This window comes from Antechinus flavipes, chromosome 3 (genome assembly GCF_016432865.1).
Source record: "Antechinus flavipes isolate AdamAnt ecotype Samford, QLD, Australia chromosome 3, AdamAnt_v2, whole genome shotgun sequence".
NCBI lineage: Eukaryota > Metazoa > Chordata > Mammalia > Dasyuromorphia > Dasyuridae > Antechinus > Antechinus flavipes.
The window spans coordinates 572798873-572819940 of NC_067400.1; the positions used below are offsets into that span (position 1 = coordinate 572798873).

Sequence of the window (21068 nt, forward strand, 5' to 3'; positions counted from 1 at the left end):
AAGGTGGAGAATGAGTTAGGTTCAATGTCAGCCATCTTCTCCATCCCATCATGTTTTCGTTTTTGTTTTTGAAATAGATTTCTACTGTCACAACCTAGGGAGTTTCATGGTATTTGGAATTGATTTTCCATTTTGTTGTCTTTGGTAGTGTGAATTAAAAAAAGGGGAAAGAAAGCAAATTACATGTTTCATCAAGGCCTCTCTAGAAAAGAAATTACTTATGCAATATGTTTCCCTCCGTAGAATAGTCTACGTCTCTTAACAAAATACATACAGAACATTGAAGTTATTTCTTGAATTTCTATTTAAGTCAAAGGACATATGAACCCAGGTCTGATTATTTTGGAGATTCTGCTTTCAAATTGATTATTCTGCTGATAAGAACGTTATTCCTCTTTGTGCCTGGGAACGGTGCTTTTTTGTTTGATGATGGGTTACATTTTCAAGAGCCTTTTTTTTTTTTTTTTTTTTTTTGGCTACTGCCCTATAGATGGTGTCCTGAAACATTTGCTCAAGAAGAGCTGTGGTTCCTAATTTCTTAAGACTTCTTGGAGGATTCTCCAGCTTTGTTCTAGTATTTACATCCCTTCTAGAAGTGTTTATTCATATTTTTTGGACTGCTTATCTTTTGGGAAATGGCTCTCAGTCTTATATATTTGTACTGAGTGCTTATCAGAGATATCTGATGCAAATTTTTTCTAATTGTCAACTTTTCTTATCCTAGATTTTGCATAGATCCTCATGCATAGATTTTATTTTGCAAAATATATATAATTGAATAATTGAATATAAATAATTGAAAAAAGTATCTTTTGATATCTCTATAACTTGTTTTGATAAGAATTCTGTTTAACCTTAGTTGTCAAAATTCTGACATGATTCTCATGTAATTTAGTGATGGTGGGTTGGTTTTTAAAATTTTTTTGTTTTTTTTTGTTTTGTTTTTGGAGATAGATTATATATCCATTTTCTGCTTTTTAATTTTTGATGATATAATATGGTGGTCTAAACCTAGTTCTCCTAGACTAGACAGGGAGGAATCAGAAGCAGTTGAACTTCATGGTTGATAATGACTGTGTTACTTGGGAAAGAACTATTTGGTAACAACTGCTGGGAGCACTCGAACTCAGCTTATGTTCCTAAGTATTTGAAGAACTGTCACATGGAAGAGGGATTTGTCTTTTTTGTTCCCAGAGGGTCAAACTAGGAGCTACCAGTTGCTTGATATCAGGAAAATGTGGAATGTGCTTCCTTATATCAGAGGCATTTAAGTAGAGCCCAGATGACCCACATGTTGGGTTTGTTATAAGACTCTTTTCTGGTTATGAATGAGTGCAAGAAAGAAAAAGGAAGTGCTTACTTCATGCCAAACATTGTGCTATACAGGAAATATAAATAAAAAAACTCAATTTTCCTGTTCTCAGGGAATTGACATCCTAACTCATATTGGTGTAACACATTCATATAGTAGTGTTCAACTGCATTGTGGATTGAAAGGCACTTTAGTCTGTATTTGATACAACTCTATAGTTGGTGACTACCTGCTCATCTGAACACTGAGACTCAGGGCTGAAATGAGCCTCAAGTGCTGGAGTGGAGTGGGGAACCTGGGTTCCTTCCTTCGGTGTCCTAACTGGGTTAGGGGAGAAAAGGAGAATGAGAACGTTTACAGAGAGGTAAGCTCCTCTTGACACTTTGATATGGATTACTGGAGCAGGGCAGATTAGAAACTGTGCTCTAAAGTTCTTCCCAGTCCTAAAATCCTGAGAGCCTGCTGGTTAAATCCTGTCTCTTGAATATATCTTGCAGTGCATTTTAATTATTTGTCAATTAATAGATTATATAATATTATATAATTATGTATTTATAATATGTTATGTAATATGTTCACATTATATATAACTATATAATAATTAACAATCATTAATCCATTTATGGACATAATTTTGTTCTCCATCCTTTTCAGTTACTTCCACCATAATGCTGTCCCTCCTGTCCAGCCAGACTGATCAACCCTTAGATACAAAGAGAGATAAAAGTCTCTGTCCTCAAGGAATTCATCATCTGTTGGGGGAGATGACTTGCAAAAATCCATATACAAACAAGTTATATATAGGATCAGTTTTAGATAATCAACAGAGGAAGACACTAGCATTAATTAAGGAGGATGCATGAAGGCTTTTTGAAGCAATTGGAATGGAGATAAAGAGGGAAAACATTCCAGGTATGGGAGACAGCTAGTGAAAATTCCCTCAATGGGGAGCCTGGAGTGTATAGTTATCTTAGTGAGAAGTTCTACATGTGAAATGGAGGGGAAATAATGAAGAATTTTGTGGAGCAGTTGGTGATCAATGAATGGATCAAAAATACAAGTAGGGGAGGAGAAGGGAAAGAAGGACATTTCAGGAATCGGCAAAAAAAAAAAAAAGTAATAGAGATTGCAGTGAATTTTTCAAACTAGAGATTCCAATTTGGCTGGAATATAAAGTGCTGAAGAAATTAATATGGGAGAAGATTGTATAAAGGTATGATAGCACTAGACTTTTGCCTGCTTGGTGCCCATCACATTCATTTAGTAATAGATTTCCTTACCAATGTTTTTGACTATCCTTTGCATCAAGAAGTTTAAACCAGTAATGGATGGTTTGGAAGAGAGGAGTTAAATTGAAGGAGTTTATTGAAGTAATTTGTCATTTAATTATGAGGGTCTGCATTAGTTGAGGTGACAGAGGGAATGGAAGGGAGGACATAGATTAGAATTTTTCGCATTAAGACACTAGACACTCCAGCTCTCTTTTCTTGGCTTTTTCTCTAGCTGCCCCCCATTCCTGGAATGCTCCCCCTACTCTTCTCTACCTCCTGGTTTCCTTCAGATCTTAGTTAAAGAGATTATAGAATGAGAATCTACAGCTACTGAGCTGATGTAAAACGTGAGGGAAGTGCAAGAGTCAGAGTTGATGCCATGTTTTGCAATGTATTAAACTGGGAGTACTGATATTGGCAGACCCATCCCATCCTATTATCTTGGTTCAAATCCTATCACTATTTCTTTTTTTTTGCTGCTCTCTTTGAACTCCTCATTTTCTGATGAACACAACCACTTGACTTTGCCCTTACTTAGGGGCAAGTAGGGGGCTTTCAAGCATTTGTTTCTTTTTCTTCTTTTAATTGATTTTCATGAGAATTTCTTGTTTAAGCTCCTGGCCAGACAGGAACTAGTGTTCTAGTATGTCCCATAGTGTCTGCCACGTACATGTGGTCAGGAAGCACTTGATATGAACACACACACACAAAAATACACTAGTACATATTCTGGTGCTTTCCTGTTTTTTTTTTTTCTGTTGGACATAATTGTACAATTGTGGCAATTGTTTTTTCAGTAGGTGAGGATGTAGCCTAGGTAACTTACTGTGTTTTCACATATTTTATAATAATTGCAGGGCTGTATATACTTTGGGGAAAAGGTTAATCAAAAAGTGCTTTTACTTTTAACAGACATTTCTATCTAAAAATATTATTTACTAATAGTCTTTGTAGATGTCTTATAATTTATGAAGTTTTAGTAATATTATTGAACTGTAAACAAAAGATTAAATTTTGATAATGCTAAATGGAGAGATTATGAAGAAATAAAGAAAGTCACTTGTTTTGAAATTGGAATGAAAATTACAGTACAGAAGTAGTTTGGAACTTGTGAAACGTCAGTTATTTCAGTTTGGGACAATTCTGAAACTAAACCAGTTAGGCATAGAAAGTAACTGAAGATTTGTAGATGAGACTGCCATTGAAAGAGAAGATGAAAATAAAAAGAAAATACTATAAATACTTTTTAAAAAAATAACTAAAGGTTACTGTTAAAATCTGAAAAGAACTTAGTGACTAATTTAATATTATTGAGTGTCTGCCACATTCATTCTGTAATTAGAAATTTTAAAATCAGAAAGTTAATGGTTTCCATCAAGTCTTTTAAACAAACTGGAACATGGTGCTGTGGCCTTGTACCTTAGGTAAAAATTTAAGTAAAATTAATCTTTCAGAAGTAGTAAAAAATACTTTAGGTAGGTGGTGGTATTTCTTGCATACAAGATGTCAGCCTTCATTTAGATCCACGCATCTCTGAAAAAGAATTCCCTCTACAAAATACCTGAACAGTGGTCTTTTTGCCTTTGCTTGAATGAGGGAAGTCCTAGCAACTTTCCATCCCATTCCACTTTTGGATTACATTAAGAAGGGTTTCCTTTCATCAAGATAAATCTTACCTGTCTGCTGCTTTTAATCATTTCTCTCTAATTTCATCTCGGTTCAAGTGGCCCAGATTTAATTTTGCCTTCCACGTGACAATCCTTCAGATAACTGAAGACAGCTAGCATATTCTCCCTTTCCTTGTGTTTTAGAGGCTAAATATCATCTCCGATTCCTTCAACTAAGCCTCTTGTGTCATGAACTTTGTGATTGTGTTCTTCACATATTGGTTGACTTTGTCATTTAATTGAATGGCTCAGGGTCAACAGATTCCCTGAAGTTCTTCACTAGAGACTTCTTTCCTTCTAAAAGTTATATCAGATGTCTATAGGCTCCCATGAGGACATTTTTGATAGTGGTTGCCAGTAATGAAAATTTATCCATACTATTCAGAAGTTTCTTCATTTTTCTCAGTTGGTGAACAGTAGTTACATGGAGGAAAATCATTAAATCCCTCGAAAATTTCTTTCTCAGATGCCCAAACACTTTTAAATACAATTGTATTAAATCATAGTCCTTTGCATTTGCTCTTTATGTAATTGAGCCAGCTATCCAAATTAAGTGTTTGAATTACAGGATAATAAACCAGCTTTTCAGATGACATATAATTGGGAGGAATAACTATTTTGTTAGATAACATATATGTCTGAATCCAAAAAGAGATGAACAGGCTAGAACTTTGGGTTGAAATGTAATAGAAATTAATATAAGGTATTACATGTTGCTTCAGAAATCAGCTTCGCAAGTAAAAGGAGGAGGCATTACCTTACATTGTTACCAGGAAAGCATCTGGAAATTTGAGCGACTCATGAAGTTAGTCTGTATTTACCATGTGATAATGCAGCCATGGAAGTTAATGCATTATTGTTAAGCTACATTGAGAAGCATGATGTCTAGGGCTAGAGGCCTTGATTAGGATGGAGATCATCCAAGAAGGATGACCAGTTTAATTATAGACTTGGAGATTATGTTGTATGAGATTTAGTCAAAGAAACTTAGAATATTTAGCCTGGAAAAGAAAAGATTGGGGAAGGAGGAACAAGGCAGGACTTGGGATAATTGGTTGCTGTCTTCAGTTCTGTACTGGACCGGGATGAAGATTAGACTTGGCCTAGTTGGCTCCAGAGGGTAGAATTAGAAGCAGAAAAATAGTCTGGAAGGAATTACTTTATTATCTACTCCAAGAACTGTGCTGGCTACTGGAAACAATCCCTACATAAACTACGTTCTATTGAGACAGAAGCACGTGGAAAAGTTTAGAAGTCTATAGCGAATAAAGAGAATAAATACAAAATTGTTAAATAGAAAGTCATTTGGGAGAGAAGGCACAGACACGAGGCTCTTGGGAAGGGCTTGATTTCACTTAGAAGAAGAGGAGGTAAGAGGAGGATAGGAATTCCAGGTATATGAGATTATCGGTACAAGGATCCAGAGTGTTTGAAGAAGAGAGACAATTTGATCGGATTGCAGAGAGAGGAAGAGGTGTAGAAGAAGAAGAGAGGAAGAAGGTGCAGAGGAAGAGGTATATGAAAGACCAGTCAGGCTGCAAAGAGAGGCTGGGGCCCTTGGCAGCAAGGGTTTTAAAAGTCAATTAGAGGAGTTGATAAGTGACCTTGATGCAATTGGAAGCCACTAGAGTTGGTTTAATAGAATAACAAGTCAGATCTGTGCTTAAGGCTAAGTACTTTGGCAGCAATGTGTAGGGTGGACTGGAGGTGGTTGGAATAATGTAGACTAGATTTGATGAAGGCCTGAACCAAAGTAAAAGTTGTGTGAGAATAGATAAGGAGCTGGATGTGAGGTTGAGTGTGATAGAAATGGTGAGATGTGGCAATTCATTGGGTCGATAAGAGAGTGAAAAGGCCAGAATGACTCCAAATTTGGGCTCAGAGAGACCAGAACAATGGGAATCATTGAGTCATTAAGCATTTATTAAAGTGTGTCAGGCAGTGGAATCATATTAAAAAAGTAAAAGACAAGTTCCTGCTCTCAAGGAGCACAAGTCTGCTGGGGGAGACGGCATGCAAAAAATTATATACAAGATAAAGTGGAGATAACATCAACATACTTGCAAAATCGTTAGTCTCTGTACTAGGTGCTCTCGTGGCTGAGGTTCCATTCTTGTGTGTTGTATGACCTGTAGAACTGCTCCCACATGCTCCTTGTTTTAGAGTTAAGAAAAAAATCTTGTAATTGGCACGCTATTGGGAGTATTTGTGTTTGTGCTTTTTAATTTTTTAAAATTTGGAAGTCCACTTGATGCTTTAGATCTTCATTTTAGCCTAGTTTGATTAACTTGACTCTCCTCCCCCTCTGTATAACCAACTCTTGATTGTGCTTATGTAGCTTATCTCCTTTTTGGATTATTTAGAGCAAATACCTACTCTTCCCTTAGTATATGCAGTTTTCTTACTCTTCAAGTTTATTTATAGACCTTCTAAATGTTGATTATAATGTTAGCACAAATAAAATGTAACTGGAAAGATCTATATATACATATATTTTTTTTTAGGTTACCATAATTTTCCCCAGCACTCTTTCCTACTCAGAAAGCCATTCCTTATGAAGTGTAATATTTTTTCAAAGCATGGAAAAAAGAAGGGAAAAAATCAACATAACTTTATCAATACACTGTATATCACATCTCTTTTATACTTACCATCTTTGCAGAGGAGTGAAGTAGCGGTGTTTGCTCATCTCCTCTTCTTTGAGCCATGCTTATTTGTTATGATTTTGCAGCATTCACTTTCGATTTTTTAAAAAATTCTTTCCATTTAAATTGTATGTTGTTTTTATGACTTTGCTTACTTTACTCTGGATCAATTTGTGTAGATCTATCTAGGCATCTCTTAATTCATCATGTTAATTTTTTATATTACAGCAATATTATAACACCTTAATGCACTGTAATTATTCCTTAATCAGCAAGCATCTACTTTGTTTTTAAGTGTTTGCTAACCAAAAAAGTGCTGTTAGAAATATTTTATTATGCATTTGGACTTCTTACTAGTAACCTCCTTGGAGAGAAACCTAATAATGGAATCTAAGGATCAATGGATATAAACATTTTATAGTCACTTAATTTGAAAATTCCATCATTTAAAAACCATGTCTAAAACTCCTCATAGTGGAATAATGTTGAAGAAATGAGATAAAGTCTATGATTTATGCTTGGAAGCTTCTGTAATTCACTGAAAACTAGCTTTTCAAAATAGTTTACTTCTAATTTAATGGAGAAATTTTTGAAAGAATAGTCTAAAGATTTTTGGATTTATAATGTTAGAAATATGGTGCCTAGAAGTCCTGTATGGTACTGTAACTGAAGTTCAGAATTTTCATGTTGTTTCCACTGTTTCTTTCAGAGTATTCGACTCCATTTTGTCTATGGAGAAAGGTACAAACTCCTCCACTGAGGTTCATTCTCATCTGGCTGTCAGGCTTTTCAGTTTCTTTTATAATTTGTTTTTCATGACTTTATCTTCAGGTTCTTCTTCCAAGACTACACCCTAGGCCTTTGTTTTATCCTGTCATTTCCTTGATCTGTGCACTTTCAAGCATTGTATCTCATATCTGGGGGAAATAATATGGTTTCCTATTGTGTAAATCTGTTAAGAAATGAATATTTTCTGGTTTTATGAGTTGCTTTTTAGTTGACAGATTATTTTGGTCCCCAACTTCATTGTATTTTATATTATGCTTTTGCTTTTAAGGAAACATAGATTATAATACTGGTAGTTGTTATATAAGGATGCTCAATACTTGACATAATCTTGTACTAAGTGCCAAGCTTTCAGTATAAATGAGGGTTTGAGAAAGTGGGGTAATTAGAGCTGAGTGACCCACAGGTCTTTCTTTAGCTTCTTGTGAAGATTAACCAAGAGACTGAAAAGTGCTAACTAAGTTAGACTATAAATAATTAAGAGTGGTTATGAATGGGACCAGGTGAAGATTTCTCAAAAAGTCTGTGAAATGGAGTGGGTCAGACACTAGGCCCAAGTTTCAGGAAGTCACATGGTCCCTATTCTCAGAAGTCTGGAAGGCAGGAAAGACCAGACCCCCTAGGCCTAAGTTGCAGGAAGTCACATGATCCCTATTCTCAGAGGACTGTAGCGCAGAAAAGGTCAGACCCTAGCTCTGAGGTTCAGGAAGTTACGTGACCCACAGGAAGTAGACAGCATTGCTGACCATTGGTCAATAGTTACTTCCTTTTCAGTACATCCAATGAACCCGCGCCTTTTGCTATTTCATCAAATTCACTATTTCCGGCTTGCGAGGCCATGCGTGCCATGCTGGGAGATGGGAGCCGAAAGCTTTGGTCTGCTCACCTGGTATGCTTGGACTTCTCCTTGCAAGGACCGAATAAGTGCTTCCAGTTTGTATCTGAAGATGCTTCTGAGTAGTCAATTTGGGTAAGGGGGTCTAGCATTGCATCTCACACAGTTATAAATATTACTTAGGCAATTATACAAGGTTTGTATCAAAAGCATCTGCAATCTATTTTTGTGCTCACTTAGTGTGGGTATAGTTTAAAGAAGGGAGATAGACTTGGAGTGATAAGACATTTAAATGTGGATCTAGCCCTGTGACTACAGGGAAATCTCTTTTTTGCCTTAAAAAATTCGTGTTGATGCTATCTAACTTTCTTTCCTTTTTTTTTTGGTCACCATGTAAATTGTTCTCTTGGTTCTGCTTACTGTATTCCAGTTTAGGAAAACTTGGGGAAGAGTATTAATTTATTGTGTTCTTTTTTACTTTTAGCACTAGTCATGTGCCTGAGTTTGTTCAGCCATTTTTCAGTTGTGGGGTGTTTTTTTCCCCCCGTACTTTGTTGTTCTATATATTAATACTATACATATATACTTTTTTTTTTTTTTTTTAACTATCTAGCTCTCTATCTCTCATCTGCTTCAAGTCAATGCCCACTAATAGATTTGGATTAAAGGGTATGTTTAGTTTTGTGAACATTTTAAAAAGTATAACTGAAATTGTTTTCCAGAATGGTTGTACCAATCAGCAGTACTACCAGAATGTTTTTGCATGTCTGTCTTTTTGTATTATCTCCAGTGTTTACAATATTTGCCTTTTTTGGTCATCTTTGCCTTTAAAGTGAAGCTTCAAAGTTGTTTTCACTCTTATTCTCTTATTGATGATTTCGATGGGACTTTCATGTTGATGGTAGCTTGTATTTTCTTCCTTTGAAACCTGCCTGTTTATATTCTTTGTTTCTTGGAAAATGTCTGTAAGTCATTTAGCTTTCCTGAGAAATTAGTTTCTTATGTGTAAAGTGATTATTGGAAGGAAATTAGGGGGTTATCTTGTTCAGTGTTGTTTTATAAATGAGAAATCTTGAAAAATCAAAACTTGAACCCAGAGCAGATCCTTTGAGTTTATTTATTTATTTTTTTAATTTAACTTTTTTTTTTCCAATGATATCTTGGTTGTTTTTGCATTATTTTGCGCAATCATCCATTATCCCATACACTTAGCACAACTTGTTCATTCCACAAATGTTGGGGACTCCCCTTTTGCCATCATAAAAAGAACTTCTCTAAATAGTATGGTATATATTGTTATTGCTCTGATCTTTTTTGGGAGCTCCCTTGGCTTTAAATCCAATTCTCTTTCAATTGTGCAATTTTTCCTTCATATAATAAATCTGTATGAAGATGATATGGTTGTGACAAGGCTTCGAGGCTCACATGTAATAATGGATCTGAAGCATTTCATAAACCTCCATAGTAACTGACACTGGGTTTGCCCAAAGCACTTTGACAACATCTCATTTAATAGCAGTGGCCGACAGCAGAAAATGTTCCATCTGCCAGTGCCAATGAGCCTATTTTATTTTGAAGGAAAATCAGCCATGCTTTCATTTTTAATCAACCATATTTTAATGTAGAAAGGCAGTTCAACATAAAGAAAATTGAAGAATGTGAAGTGGGACTCCATAGAACTCCGTTTTCCAAGTTCAGGAATATCTCTAATAGAGCTTGGCAGCCACATCTTAGAAATGGCAGAGGAAGTATTGCTAGAAAGCAGATTCCTAAAGAACTCTTTTGATTATAATAAAATACCACATTTATCTGTTAAGTTGGGAATCCTAGATTTTAGGAAATTAATGTAAATGAGAAATGTGGAGACACTTTGGGAAAGAAAAAAAACAGTACTTTGGTGTTGAAAGTGCCTGAATTAGTAAGATTTCCATCACATAGGAGCTTTTTGCTGCTTTCCTTGATTTGTTATTCTCCTTTTTTCCCCTTTCTGCATCGCCTAACATGAATGTATTCTGTGTCTTTGGTTATCTTTTTGTGTGAGTTTTCCTTCAGTGAAATAGTACTCTTCATATATTTTAAGATTTTCTCCTACTTTCTTTTACTTTTATTATCTTCATTCTTCATTTTTTTTCTATCTAAATCTCCTTTGTGAGTCTTTCTCTCCTTTCCCTCAATTGCTATTTATTTGATCCTTATTAGCATATCATTGTTCCCTTGATTCCTGTGTGGCCTAGAACTCTTCTGACTTACCCCTTTCATCTTATAGGTGAAGACACTGAGGCAAATAGAGATAGAGTCACTTCTCCCAAGACAGCTAGGGGCTCAGTGGGCAGAGTACTGGGCCTGAAATCAGGAAGACTCCTTTTCTTACTTGGCAGGGTAACCCGGGCAAGTCACATCAGCCTGTTTGCCACTGCTCTTCATCTGTACCATGAGATGGAAAAGGAAATGGCAAACAGTTCCAGAATCTCTGCCAAGAAAACCCCAAATGGGCTCACAGAGAGTCAGGCAGATATGACTGAAACATCTGAATGAGAGTCTCTCCAAAGCCAAGCAGGGAGCGTCGTGATCAGGATATTCATGTGGGTCCAGCAACTCCAAATCCAGCATTTTCTTGTACTAAATGTAATGATCTTCTCAATGACATTGTAGTCTATTGTCTGTGACCAGGATTGAGCTTTCTTTAGAGTAGTTGTTTATGGAGGCAGATAGGTCTACAATGGAGAGATTCTGGATCTGCAGTCAGAAGGAGCAGGTTCAAAACCAGCTTCAGACACTTGCTGCCTGACCTGGGCCAGGATACTTCACCTCTGTCTCAATTTCCTCATCATTTTATAAAATGGGAATAGTAACTGCACCTTGCACCTACCTCATATGTGATTGTGAGGTACAATCAGATATTAATTGAAAACCTTAAAGTGATAATAGTAATGCTGTAGTTATTAGGGATTTTAGTGACACTGAACAGTCCCTTCAACCTCCCTGTGTCTCTTATTTGTGGACTTTGCACTCTCCTGGTCATTGTTCTCATCCCATTCTTTCCCAAAGTGTAAAAAGGTGAAATGTAAATGCTTGATCTGAGAGTGATAAAATCAATCAACAAGTATTATTAAGGACCTATTTTACTAAACCGTTGTACTAAATCGTATTAATAACTGTAATTAATAGTAACAAGTGTTTATCCTGTTCTTCACAAAGGGAAAAAAGAGTGAAGAAAGCTTTTGGATTATAGATTGCTGTCTGATTAGGGCTGTAGACTTTGCTTTTAGAGGTAGTCTGAGTTCTCCTGGACAGAGTATTAGGAGAGAGCTGAAAACAAATTTGGCCTGTTTGGAGATTATCCCAGGATTATCCTTAGCTAGGTGGCCAAAAGTGACCTTTGGGAAATTCATTTTTAGCATTGGGATTTGTGAGATCTCTTGTCATTTGGCTGTTCTGTGATGCTCTTGTGTTTGGATAGCCCTATTAATTCACATGCTGGCTGCACATTACTTTTCCTGCTTCCTCACAGCATTTCTCCTCCCCCCCCCCCCACCCCCACCCCCCCACCTCCAGCCCTTAACAGCACAGCCAAACTCCCTCTTTGCTTCCCTTTCCTTTCCTTAGGCCTAGAATTAATTTGTTTCTCACTTGGACCTCAGAAATCCTTTGTTCTTTCAAAACTCAGCTGAGATATCATTTCTTTTTAAAGCCTTTGGCTGCCTCAGTTTCTCTTCTGCCTTCCCCTATTACCTTGCGTTAATTTTGTGGATGCTTCTATTTGCATGTAGTATGGGGCAGCATTGGGCATTTTTGCCTTCGATATCTGCTGGATTTGCTTTTCAATTGTTTGTAAGCAGGAGAAAAAGTAAAAAAGGAATTATCATTTTGGACTTGTGTAAATTGACTGTTTCAGTGCAATCCCCTTCTTGAAGCAGACTTGCTGGTGGTTCATAGCAGGTTTTGCTTTACTCAGCCAGTGACATGGCTGGTGTACTTAAAGCTGGAAGATCACTGACTCCAATCAAGGGAACCTAACTGGATTCAGTAGTTTGACCACTGATGGGTAAACTGTTCCCTATGCGTTAGGTTTTTGATTTCTTTGTTTCTTTGTTTCTTTGTTTCTTTGTTTCTTTGTTTCTTTGTTTCTTTGTTTCTTTGTTTGTTTCTTTGTTTCTTCTTTCTTTCTTTCTTTCTTTCTTTCTTTCTTTCTTTCTTTCTTTCTTTCTTTCTTTCTTTCTTTCTTTCTTTCTTTCTTTCGTGAGCTGTTTGTTGAAGAAAGTCTTGTAATGTCGGGGACATCTAAGCAAGTAGAGGGATAAATGTAAAAAAATTCCTTTTGAGTTGGTTTTTCTTTTTCATCATGAATTGCATCCAAAAAGGAATGTCTCCTTTTTATGTTTGAATAAATAGTTGAAAAAAAAGTCCACAGATTTGTATGAAAGGATGACATCAATTGAGAAAGAAAAGTTATTTATAAATTTCTGAGAAACATTGTGAACCCCTACCCGAGGATGATTATTGATTCTACTAATTACTACCTCTGTGTGACTGTGGCTAAGTCACTCACCTCTTCTCTAATGTGTTCCAGCTCTAAATCACATTAAGCTTGACTGGTCTGGCAGATTCCTTTAGCATGGGTTTCCCATAGTTCATTTCTTCTTGTATCCAAAAGGTATCTATACCCGGGAGCACTGATGACTGAGCCTCTTCACAAAGAGGCCCCACTCTTCTAGCTGGCACTGCTCTTCTGTGCCATCTTCCTCTATGAAGAACATCTTTGTCTTCATTGGTTCTCTTTCACAGAGAAGTCTAATAACTTTATTAAGCAGAGCCAGTCTGCCTGCAAACTTATTGAGTTAGAAGTGGATCAAAAATGTTGAGTCATTATATGTAAATGTCTGTGAATTTTGGTCCCAGTACAAATGCATGCTTGAGTGATCTTGTGTCTGCATGGATATAGGGATATAAACTTAAGTGTACCTATATCTATATTAATATTTAATTATATATTTTTATCTTCTTGAAAAAATTACATTAAAAAAATCTAGAATTAAAGGTGTGGAACAACCATTGGTAATTAAAAATTACCTAGTGACTTTACTTCCATCATTTTGTAATGAATTGCAGCATAATAAATTAAGCTTTTGCTGCTCATTGCAGAATGGGGTAAAGCATGAGAAAATAACTTTTGCTTTTTGATTTTGTAGAATCTTGCATATCAGATTCAGTCATGAACTTTTTCCATGATCAAATGCAGTGGTTGAACTTTCTCTCTCTATTTTTGAGTAGCAGCTAGAATTAAAATATAACTTAGAATGATAGGATTTTAGTAGAATCAGGGAACAGAAATTAGAATTTAGAGGATTAGTTAGTATAATTTTACTTCCTTGTTAAGTCATTAGCACTTTCATCGCAAATTTTGTCTTTTGGCTTTAAAGATATTTATCTTTTTGGTTTGAAATGGTGTAAAAACAAAGCTGATACAATAATTCTCTAATTGGAACACCTTTATATAAATGTATTTAATTATAATTAAGATAAATAGCTTCTTCCCTTCAATAGTAATATTCATATCCTGTGGCAAAATTGTCATCAAATAAATGTATCAAAGAAAAGTCTTACAGATTTAAAGACTAAGCAGACAAAATGTTCTCAGGGCTACTTTTGGCTGAACCAGCTGAGATCCTAGGACAGATATATTGACTCTACTATCCTATTCCCTTGCTTCTTTTCTTCATCCAAATGTCTAATGCCTTAATAATTTGTAGAGCCTTTCGTAAAGCAAGAGCAAGTGAACCCTATTTATTTCATTGATCTTTTGAGAAGTACTGGAGGAAATTCTTCCATTATTTTGGGAAGATCCTCTGTGGATAATTTTTGAAAGACTTAAGAGCTGGAGCCATGAAGAATGGGGGGACAATTGAGAGAGAGACTTAGATGAATTGTGACTTGCATCTTTTTCCATGTTGATTACTCACATTTACATTTAAGTAATGGAAATATTAAGTTTAGTTGTATATCTAAGTATCTTGTAATTATGAATGCTATGGCCTTAGTTTGTTGTGTTGAAATTTGGTTTAGATCTTCCATTCACTTAAGCAAAAAAGGGAAACTTTCCTCTAGAAATTGCATTAATGTCATAATTTGAATAACCTCCATCGGTGATCGGTTGTCAAGGTTTTAAAAGCGGATACTCTTTCAGTAATTATTGCCATTTGAACAGTTGTTTTAGTAGCAAATCAGTCTTTTATTACACATATGGACATTAGTGAAATGGAATGAAACCCATCCTTCTGATGGTGTATGTATATGTCTGTTTTCCCTTCCCTTTGGTCTTAGTCATTCTATGTTTTTTCCCCTTACATATCTATACCAGTGCTCTGAATGTAGGTTGTACTCTTCAGGGCATCTTCAGTACTTTTGTCTAATAAAAGTGTTGACTACTATGTTTTTTTTTTTTTTTTTTTTTAACCTTTCTGAATTCGTTCAAAGCATTTATTATTTTTAATTTGCAGCAGCTCTTGCCAGGTAAAAAGTTTTGGGAAACAGATGATTCCAGCAAAGATGGACCAAAAGGAATATTCCTGGGTGATCAATGGCGGGACAGTGCCTGGGGAACATCAGGTAATCTAGACTGAGCACCTGCACTGTAATTTATGCCTGTTTTAGGGCTCCCTTTCTCAGCATTTGGCAAGTCATGGATTTTACATGTGTCATGAGCATGTCAAACTTAATTCTCTTCCTTTGGTTTTATTACCATTAAGGACTGGGTAGAATACAAGTTATTAAAAACATGCAACACAAAGTTATTTAAATTTTTTTAACTTTTATTATTAACTAGAGTGAAATAAAGCTTTGGGGGGCAACATTTATGGTTGTAGTACATTAATTTAAAATAAGCACATGTCCTATAATATTATTCCTGCCACCCCCACCTCCCACTCCTTTCTGCCCCCTAAATTGATAGGATATACTTTGCATTAAGTCATCAGGATGGCTTGGTTATTATTCTAGCGATCCTTTGACAATTCTTATCATGACCATATTTGATGATGTAATGTAGCCTAACACATTGTAAGAAACAGTTTAAATTGGGGGTATTCTACTTTTTTGTAGAAAGCAATTCACTTCTTTGAAATATAGGTCCAAATTTATAAATAGGTGGGAAAAGACAAAGCCAGTGTCTCAGTTTTTTGCTTGATGTCTCATTGATATTTATTAATATACCATTCATAATAGGCACTTTCCAGCACTTTGATAGTGGGCTAATGCAGCCATGGGACATGTAGGCTGTTTTTTTTTTTTTTTTAAAGCAGGTGTAATGAAAATAGCAAAAAGATCCTAACCATTAGCCAGAGAATGTATAGAAAATCCCCATAATGCATGCAGAACTGAACCTGTTATGGCCTATTATAACAAAAGCTCATTGACCAAGTTTAGGTATTAGAAAGTTTAAATTGTATTTTGTTTGAAAGCTGCTGGAATGATTATCTTTTTAACTTTTCATTTTATTTTTAAAACTTAGCCTTTTCCTTTTGTAATAGTAAAATTAAACACATTTCCCAGGTTCATAACATAAATTTGTCTGCAAAAGTTTATTATTGGTGGTGGATGAATACGGTATTATGGTATTCTCACGTTATGTAGAAAACCTTCTCAAGGGACAGACAGAGAGGGAGGGAGGTGGCATTTGGCTAAATTGACCATCTGGATTCCAAGTCACTCGTCGACTTGTGCACTAGACATCGCTCTTAATTTTTTGGAACTTCCAAGTTGTACTCTATTATGTTTGTGTATCCTTTTTTGTAGATCATTCAGTTTCCCAGCCCATCATGGTGCAGAGAAGACCTGGTCAGAGTTTCCATGTGAACAGTGAGGTCAATTCTGTATTGTCCCCACGGTCGGAGAGTGGAGGACTAGGAGTTAGCATGGTGGAATATGTATTGAGTTCATCCCCTGGTGATTCCTGTTTAAGAAAAGGAGGATTTGTAAGTTGGTTTTTTAGAACCTTGCTCTTATGCCTCTCTCTCTTTTTTTTAAAAGCAAAATGTGCTTGTTTTAGTTACCTATGCTGTACATAATGATGATAGTGTGATACCTAGAGAACAGTAATTGTTCTTAAACCTCAGCAGAATACTAGGAAACATACCATTTTTTAAAAAGTTAAAATTATTTCTTTGGGTCATATAGCCAACAATTCAGTCAGAACTGGAACCCCCACTTCTCAATTCCTTCAATTAATCCCAGGCCACATTGTTTTCCATTTAAAAAAAAAAAAAGAGTGGGTCATCAATAGAGAACCTTTGAAGAAGATTTTTAATTTTTCAAACCTGAGGAACTAAAATATGAATCCCATTAGGCACATTCTTCTGATTCTTGGCTAGGGGTGGGGGTGCTTGCCTTTGATTTTTCCCTTCCCTTTGCCACTTACACTCTGTAACAAGGTCCTACTCAGTCTTGGTTTTTATCAGGGAGTTCTGTAGACTTAATGGGAAACAATGACACCTTTATTTTCACTTGTCTCTACTTGCAATTGAATATTTCCTTCAGTTATAGAAACATGATTCTAAGAAGGAGTCCATAGACTTTACCCAGACTGCCAAAGGGGCTCATGATAATTTAGAACCCTGGTCTTTTTCAGGTTCATTCTTTTCTCTTTATTCTCATAATCTTGTTTAAATCCTGACTTCTGTGAACTTACCTCGATTGCTGAAAATCCTTCTTTTCAGCCTCTTTGCTTTCAGTGGTTCTTCTAATCTATTCGAGATCATTTTCTCTAAGCACCTTCAGATATTTTTCTCTGTGCTAATTATCAAAATATGCAAATAAATTTGAAATCTTAAGTTGAAAAAATTTTTACTATTTGGTATTCTCTTTGCCACTCCTTACCTTCTATATTTGTTTCATTTCATTTTTAGATCATGATCTTTTGTTCTCCATTGTAGGGTAGGTCGAGTGCCAGATTGATTTGTTACCTCCTCCATCAGTGGCTGCTTCAAAGCCATATAATAACAATTTTCTTTCATAGAACATTTGCTGTACTGGTTTCTGATCCAATCAACATTCTCATCTTAAGGTTTCTTTTCTTTTTTACTATCTTTCAAGAGTATCTGATACCAATCTCTAGGGAATCTTTCCTCCCTAACTTTTAATCTTTCTTCACTGTCTCCCTCTTATTCCTGTTTTTTGTTGTGTTTGTCTGTCCTAATGATTATATGGTAGTAGTTGTATATATTAGTTGTCTAGGACAGAAACTATGTTTTTCTTTCTTAGAAGCTTCTTGTAGTTCAGGTGTATTTATAACAGATACTTAATAAATTAAAACTGATTAGCACAAGAGAAACAAGTCTGGTTTAAGGTAACTGGGAATCCTGTCTAGAGCATCTTTATTCTTTCGGAAAGATATGTCATAATTGGTACTTCATATAAAACTGTCACATTCTTGTGGTTGTCTCACTCTAAAGACTGACTTGAAGAATTACTGAAGTGTATTTCATCAATTCCAGTGTCTGGTTTGAATTCCATCCTGTCCCAGAGCTAGAAGTTGGATATAAATTGAACATGGGTCTTTTTGGGAACTTATATTCTCTGGGTCTTTAGGCCTTCAGATGATTTGGGTCATGTTCATTCTGCAGTGTAGCAAAGCAGTTCTCTGTTGAGAACTGCGCTTGCCCTTTTTGGCTGGACTTGAACTAATATGATTGGCCTTAATTCAATTTTTTCTTGTTTATTCCATAGGAAAAATGGATGCCCCTTCCTTATTTTCTCCTTTTTTTCTCCTTCCCTCTCTCCTCCCTGTCTTCCTCTTTCTCTTCAGTACCTTCCACTGCCTCCATTATTTTTTTCTTTTTAATTTTCTCTTTTGTTCTCCCCTTCCTTTGTTTTTCTCTATACTTATTAATGTGAACATTGCTCCTTGGCTTAATCTGTCAACTCTACCCCATTACATTTTTCTTGTTCCCCAAACTTCAGTTTTTTCTTAGGAGCTCAAGTTTCCACATCACTTTTAAATCTAGGTTTTAACACCCAGTTTATCTGCCTTTTTAGCATGCTAAAGTTTATTTTCCCATACACATCCCTAAAGAAGCCACCACTGCCAACGAGCACCCTAAAATAATTTAGTCCCAGGTTACTTTTCTTTCTTTCTTTCTTTTTTTAAAGCACAAAAATCAGAGTTATCAAAGAGTAAGTTCAGATTAGAACCTGGGTCACTGGGAGTACAAATTGTAAGGTTCTAGTCATAAATTTATGTGAGATAGACTTCCCGTGTCCTGGATATGTTCTATTCATCCGAGGACACATGACTGGGTTGCTGTGAAATCGTAAGAGACAGAAGAATGAAGAGGAAGAAGGAATCAAATAAATGGCTAAGATTACATAAAGTCGACCTTTCAAAACATCACAATAAACCATCATGTGAACTAAACGGGAATGCAAAACTGTTCCTTTTGTTTCATTACCTTGTTGTAAGCACCGAAGAAAAAAATCAATTTCTGTCACATGTTGGTTGGACTCTTATATTTTTAAGACAGTGGTATTAAAATTCTCAGTTGCATTATCTGAACTTAGTGATTATTTTAATGTCTGTAACCAAAGAAGGCCAGGTGACAGCTGAATAGATAACCTGAAAGTGTCAACATGAAGTGACTTATAGAAGCCATAAACCAGGTTTGAACCAAGATGTATTTGAATCTTCTTGTGTTGTTTTACCTGTGCACTTCCTAATGAAAGTAAGGTTCTATGTGTTTATTGAAAAAGTGTCCTTTTAGTTTTGAATCCTTGTTTTGTCTAAGCTTGGGAACATGGGCTCTTTTCAAAATATGAAAAGATCACCCAGAGAAACCCAAACTGCTAGAGTTTGCTAGAAGACTTTTCCAAAATGTCTTCCCCATTTTCCTTTGTCATCTATTGTTTAGGACGGTAGCTAAGTTTTTGAAGACTGATAGCTCTTTCATTTTGTAGCAGAAATTGTCACCTCAGTCACAGATCATCAGTATTTAAGTTACTTTTGTAATTTGAGGCATCTGGTTCCTTCACCCCTTTCCTCCCTTTCCAGTGCCCCTGTCATTTTTTGATCCTCAGAATTTCCAGTAATCGTCTCTGATAATATTGTTTGACTTTTATCTACTACAGGTTTCCCCAGGCTTGAAGAGACTCAAAAGTAAACTCTTTTTACTCACAGTGAAAAATCAGTTTGGTTATTTAAATTCTTTAAGAACTCAGTTAGGAATTCTTCACTTACCTTTCACTAGCCCCAGATTTAAGGATGCGAACAGTATTGTCTATGGTGAGATGAGAGAGTCCAACTCTCTAAGAAAATACCAGGCCATCTTCTTGTTTCTCCTCTTCTTTTTTTTTTTTTTTTTTTTGCTCTACCCACTGCTTTTTGCTGAGGCAGTTGGGGTTAAGTGACTTGCCCATGGTCACACAACCAGGAATTGTTAAGTGTCTGAGGCTGGATTTGAACTCAGGTCCTCTTGACTTCAAGGCTGGTGCTCTATCCACTGAGCCATGTCCTCCCCCTAAGGCCATCTTCTTGTTGATCCATATTTGTTTTGGCAGGGTTTCCTTCAGGCTGACAAAGCAATCCTCCCCAAATGAGACAAATTCCCATTTCAAGTAGACACTACTACAAAATCTACATCTTTGGATCTCAGCAATGCCCGGAGGTGGAGCCCACAAAACTTTCTGAGCATCATTCTGGGCCAAATAGGCCCGCACTAATTTAGTTTTCAAAAAATGTATTGGTGCCTTTTGGGTTTTTTCGAATTTCCTTCTCAATATGCCATTCTTTTTCCTGAGGCCTACTGCTGCAGAAAAGAGAATTAAGGCAGACACACTCAGATTGCAGTTGATTCCTTTTCTGTACTTCCCTACCTTGCTATTGAAAGAAGGGAAATGTGTATTAATCTTTTCCTCTGGGATGAAGAATGGTCAATGTATTTCACCTGGGTCAGCTGTCATTTGGTAATTAAACCTTTTTTTCTTTTTGTAGTTATTATTGTGGTTCTATTCTCATCACTTAGTTTTCTCTTATTTCCTCTAATATATCATAGTAGGCCCAGGATAGGATTCTCCCCTGGCCCCCCGTAGATCTTTGTGTGTGGACTGAGTGATAAACTAGATTCTTGGTTGGTGGCTAGATCATGAATTTTATGAAGTTTTTAGCCACAGCAGTTCTGGAGAGTTGGCTACTAAGTTGCAGAGAAATCATGATTTTGTGATTGTAGAAAGTGTACCCACAAGGTCATACCTTAGAGCAAAGTGAATACTCTAACAAATTTTATACCATCTCTGAGAACACAGGGATGAAATCCTGAAACATTGTTGCTAATCCCAAAGCATTCATATCTTTTCTAAGTGGATTTCTGATCGTCTCTACTCCTCCAAAAGAAATAAGCACATTTCTTTCAGTAGATGTTCATGTTGCTCAAGAAAATGCTCAATCTTTTATCTAAAGAATGTCTTAATTTGTTGCTAGAAATTTAAAAAAATATATCTTTCTCTAACACTCTCCCTCCCCCATCTTTTGCCTTCAATTAGCTATATATTCAGGTTATAGAAACATTT

The 21068-nt window shown here is 36.0% G+C and overlaps 1 protein-coding gene across 12 annotated transcripts in view; it reads left to right on the forward strand.

Moving 5' to 3' along the window:
- Positions 1 to 21068, forward strand: part of PUM1 (pumilio RNA binding family member 1) — a 175256-nt gene that overhangs the window by 70624 nt on the left and 83564 nt on the right. For 7 of the 12 annotated variants that reach the window (XM_051987982.1, XM_051987984.1, XM_051987985.1 and 4 more), the window contains exons 4-5: positions 15014 to 15122; positions 16308 to 16486. The exons of 4 other annotated variants lie outside the window; for them this stretch is intronic. In XM_051987982.1, the coding sequence (XP_051843942.1) occupies positions 15014 to 15122; positions 16308 to 16486 (288 nt within the window). The remainder of the gene's footprint in view (positions 1 to 15013; positions 15123 to 16307; positions 16487 to 21068) is intronic. One more of the 12 variants, XM_051987983.1, reaches the window with a different exon arrangement.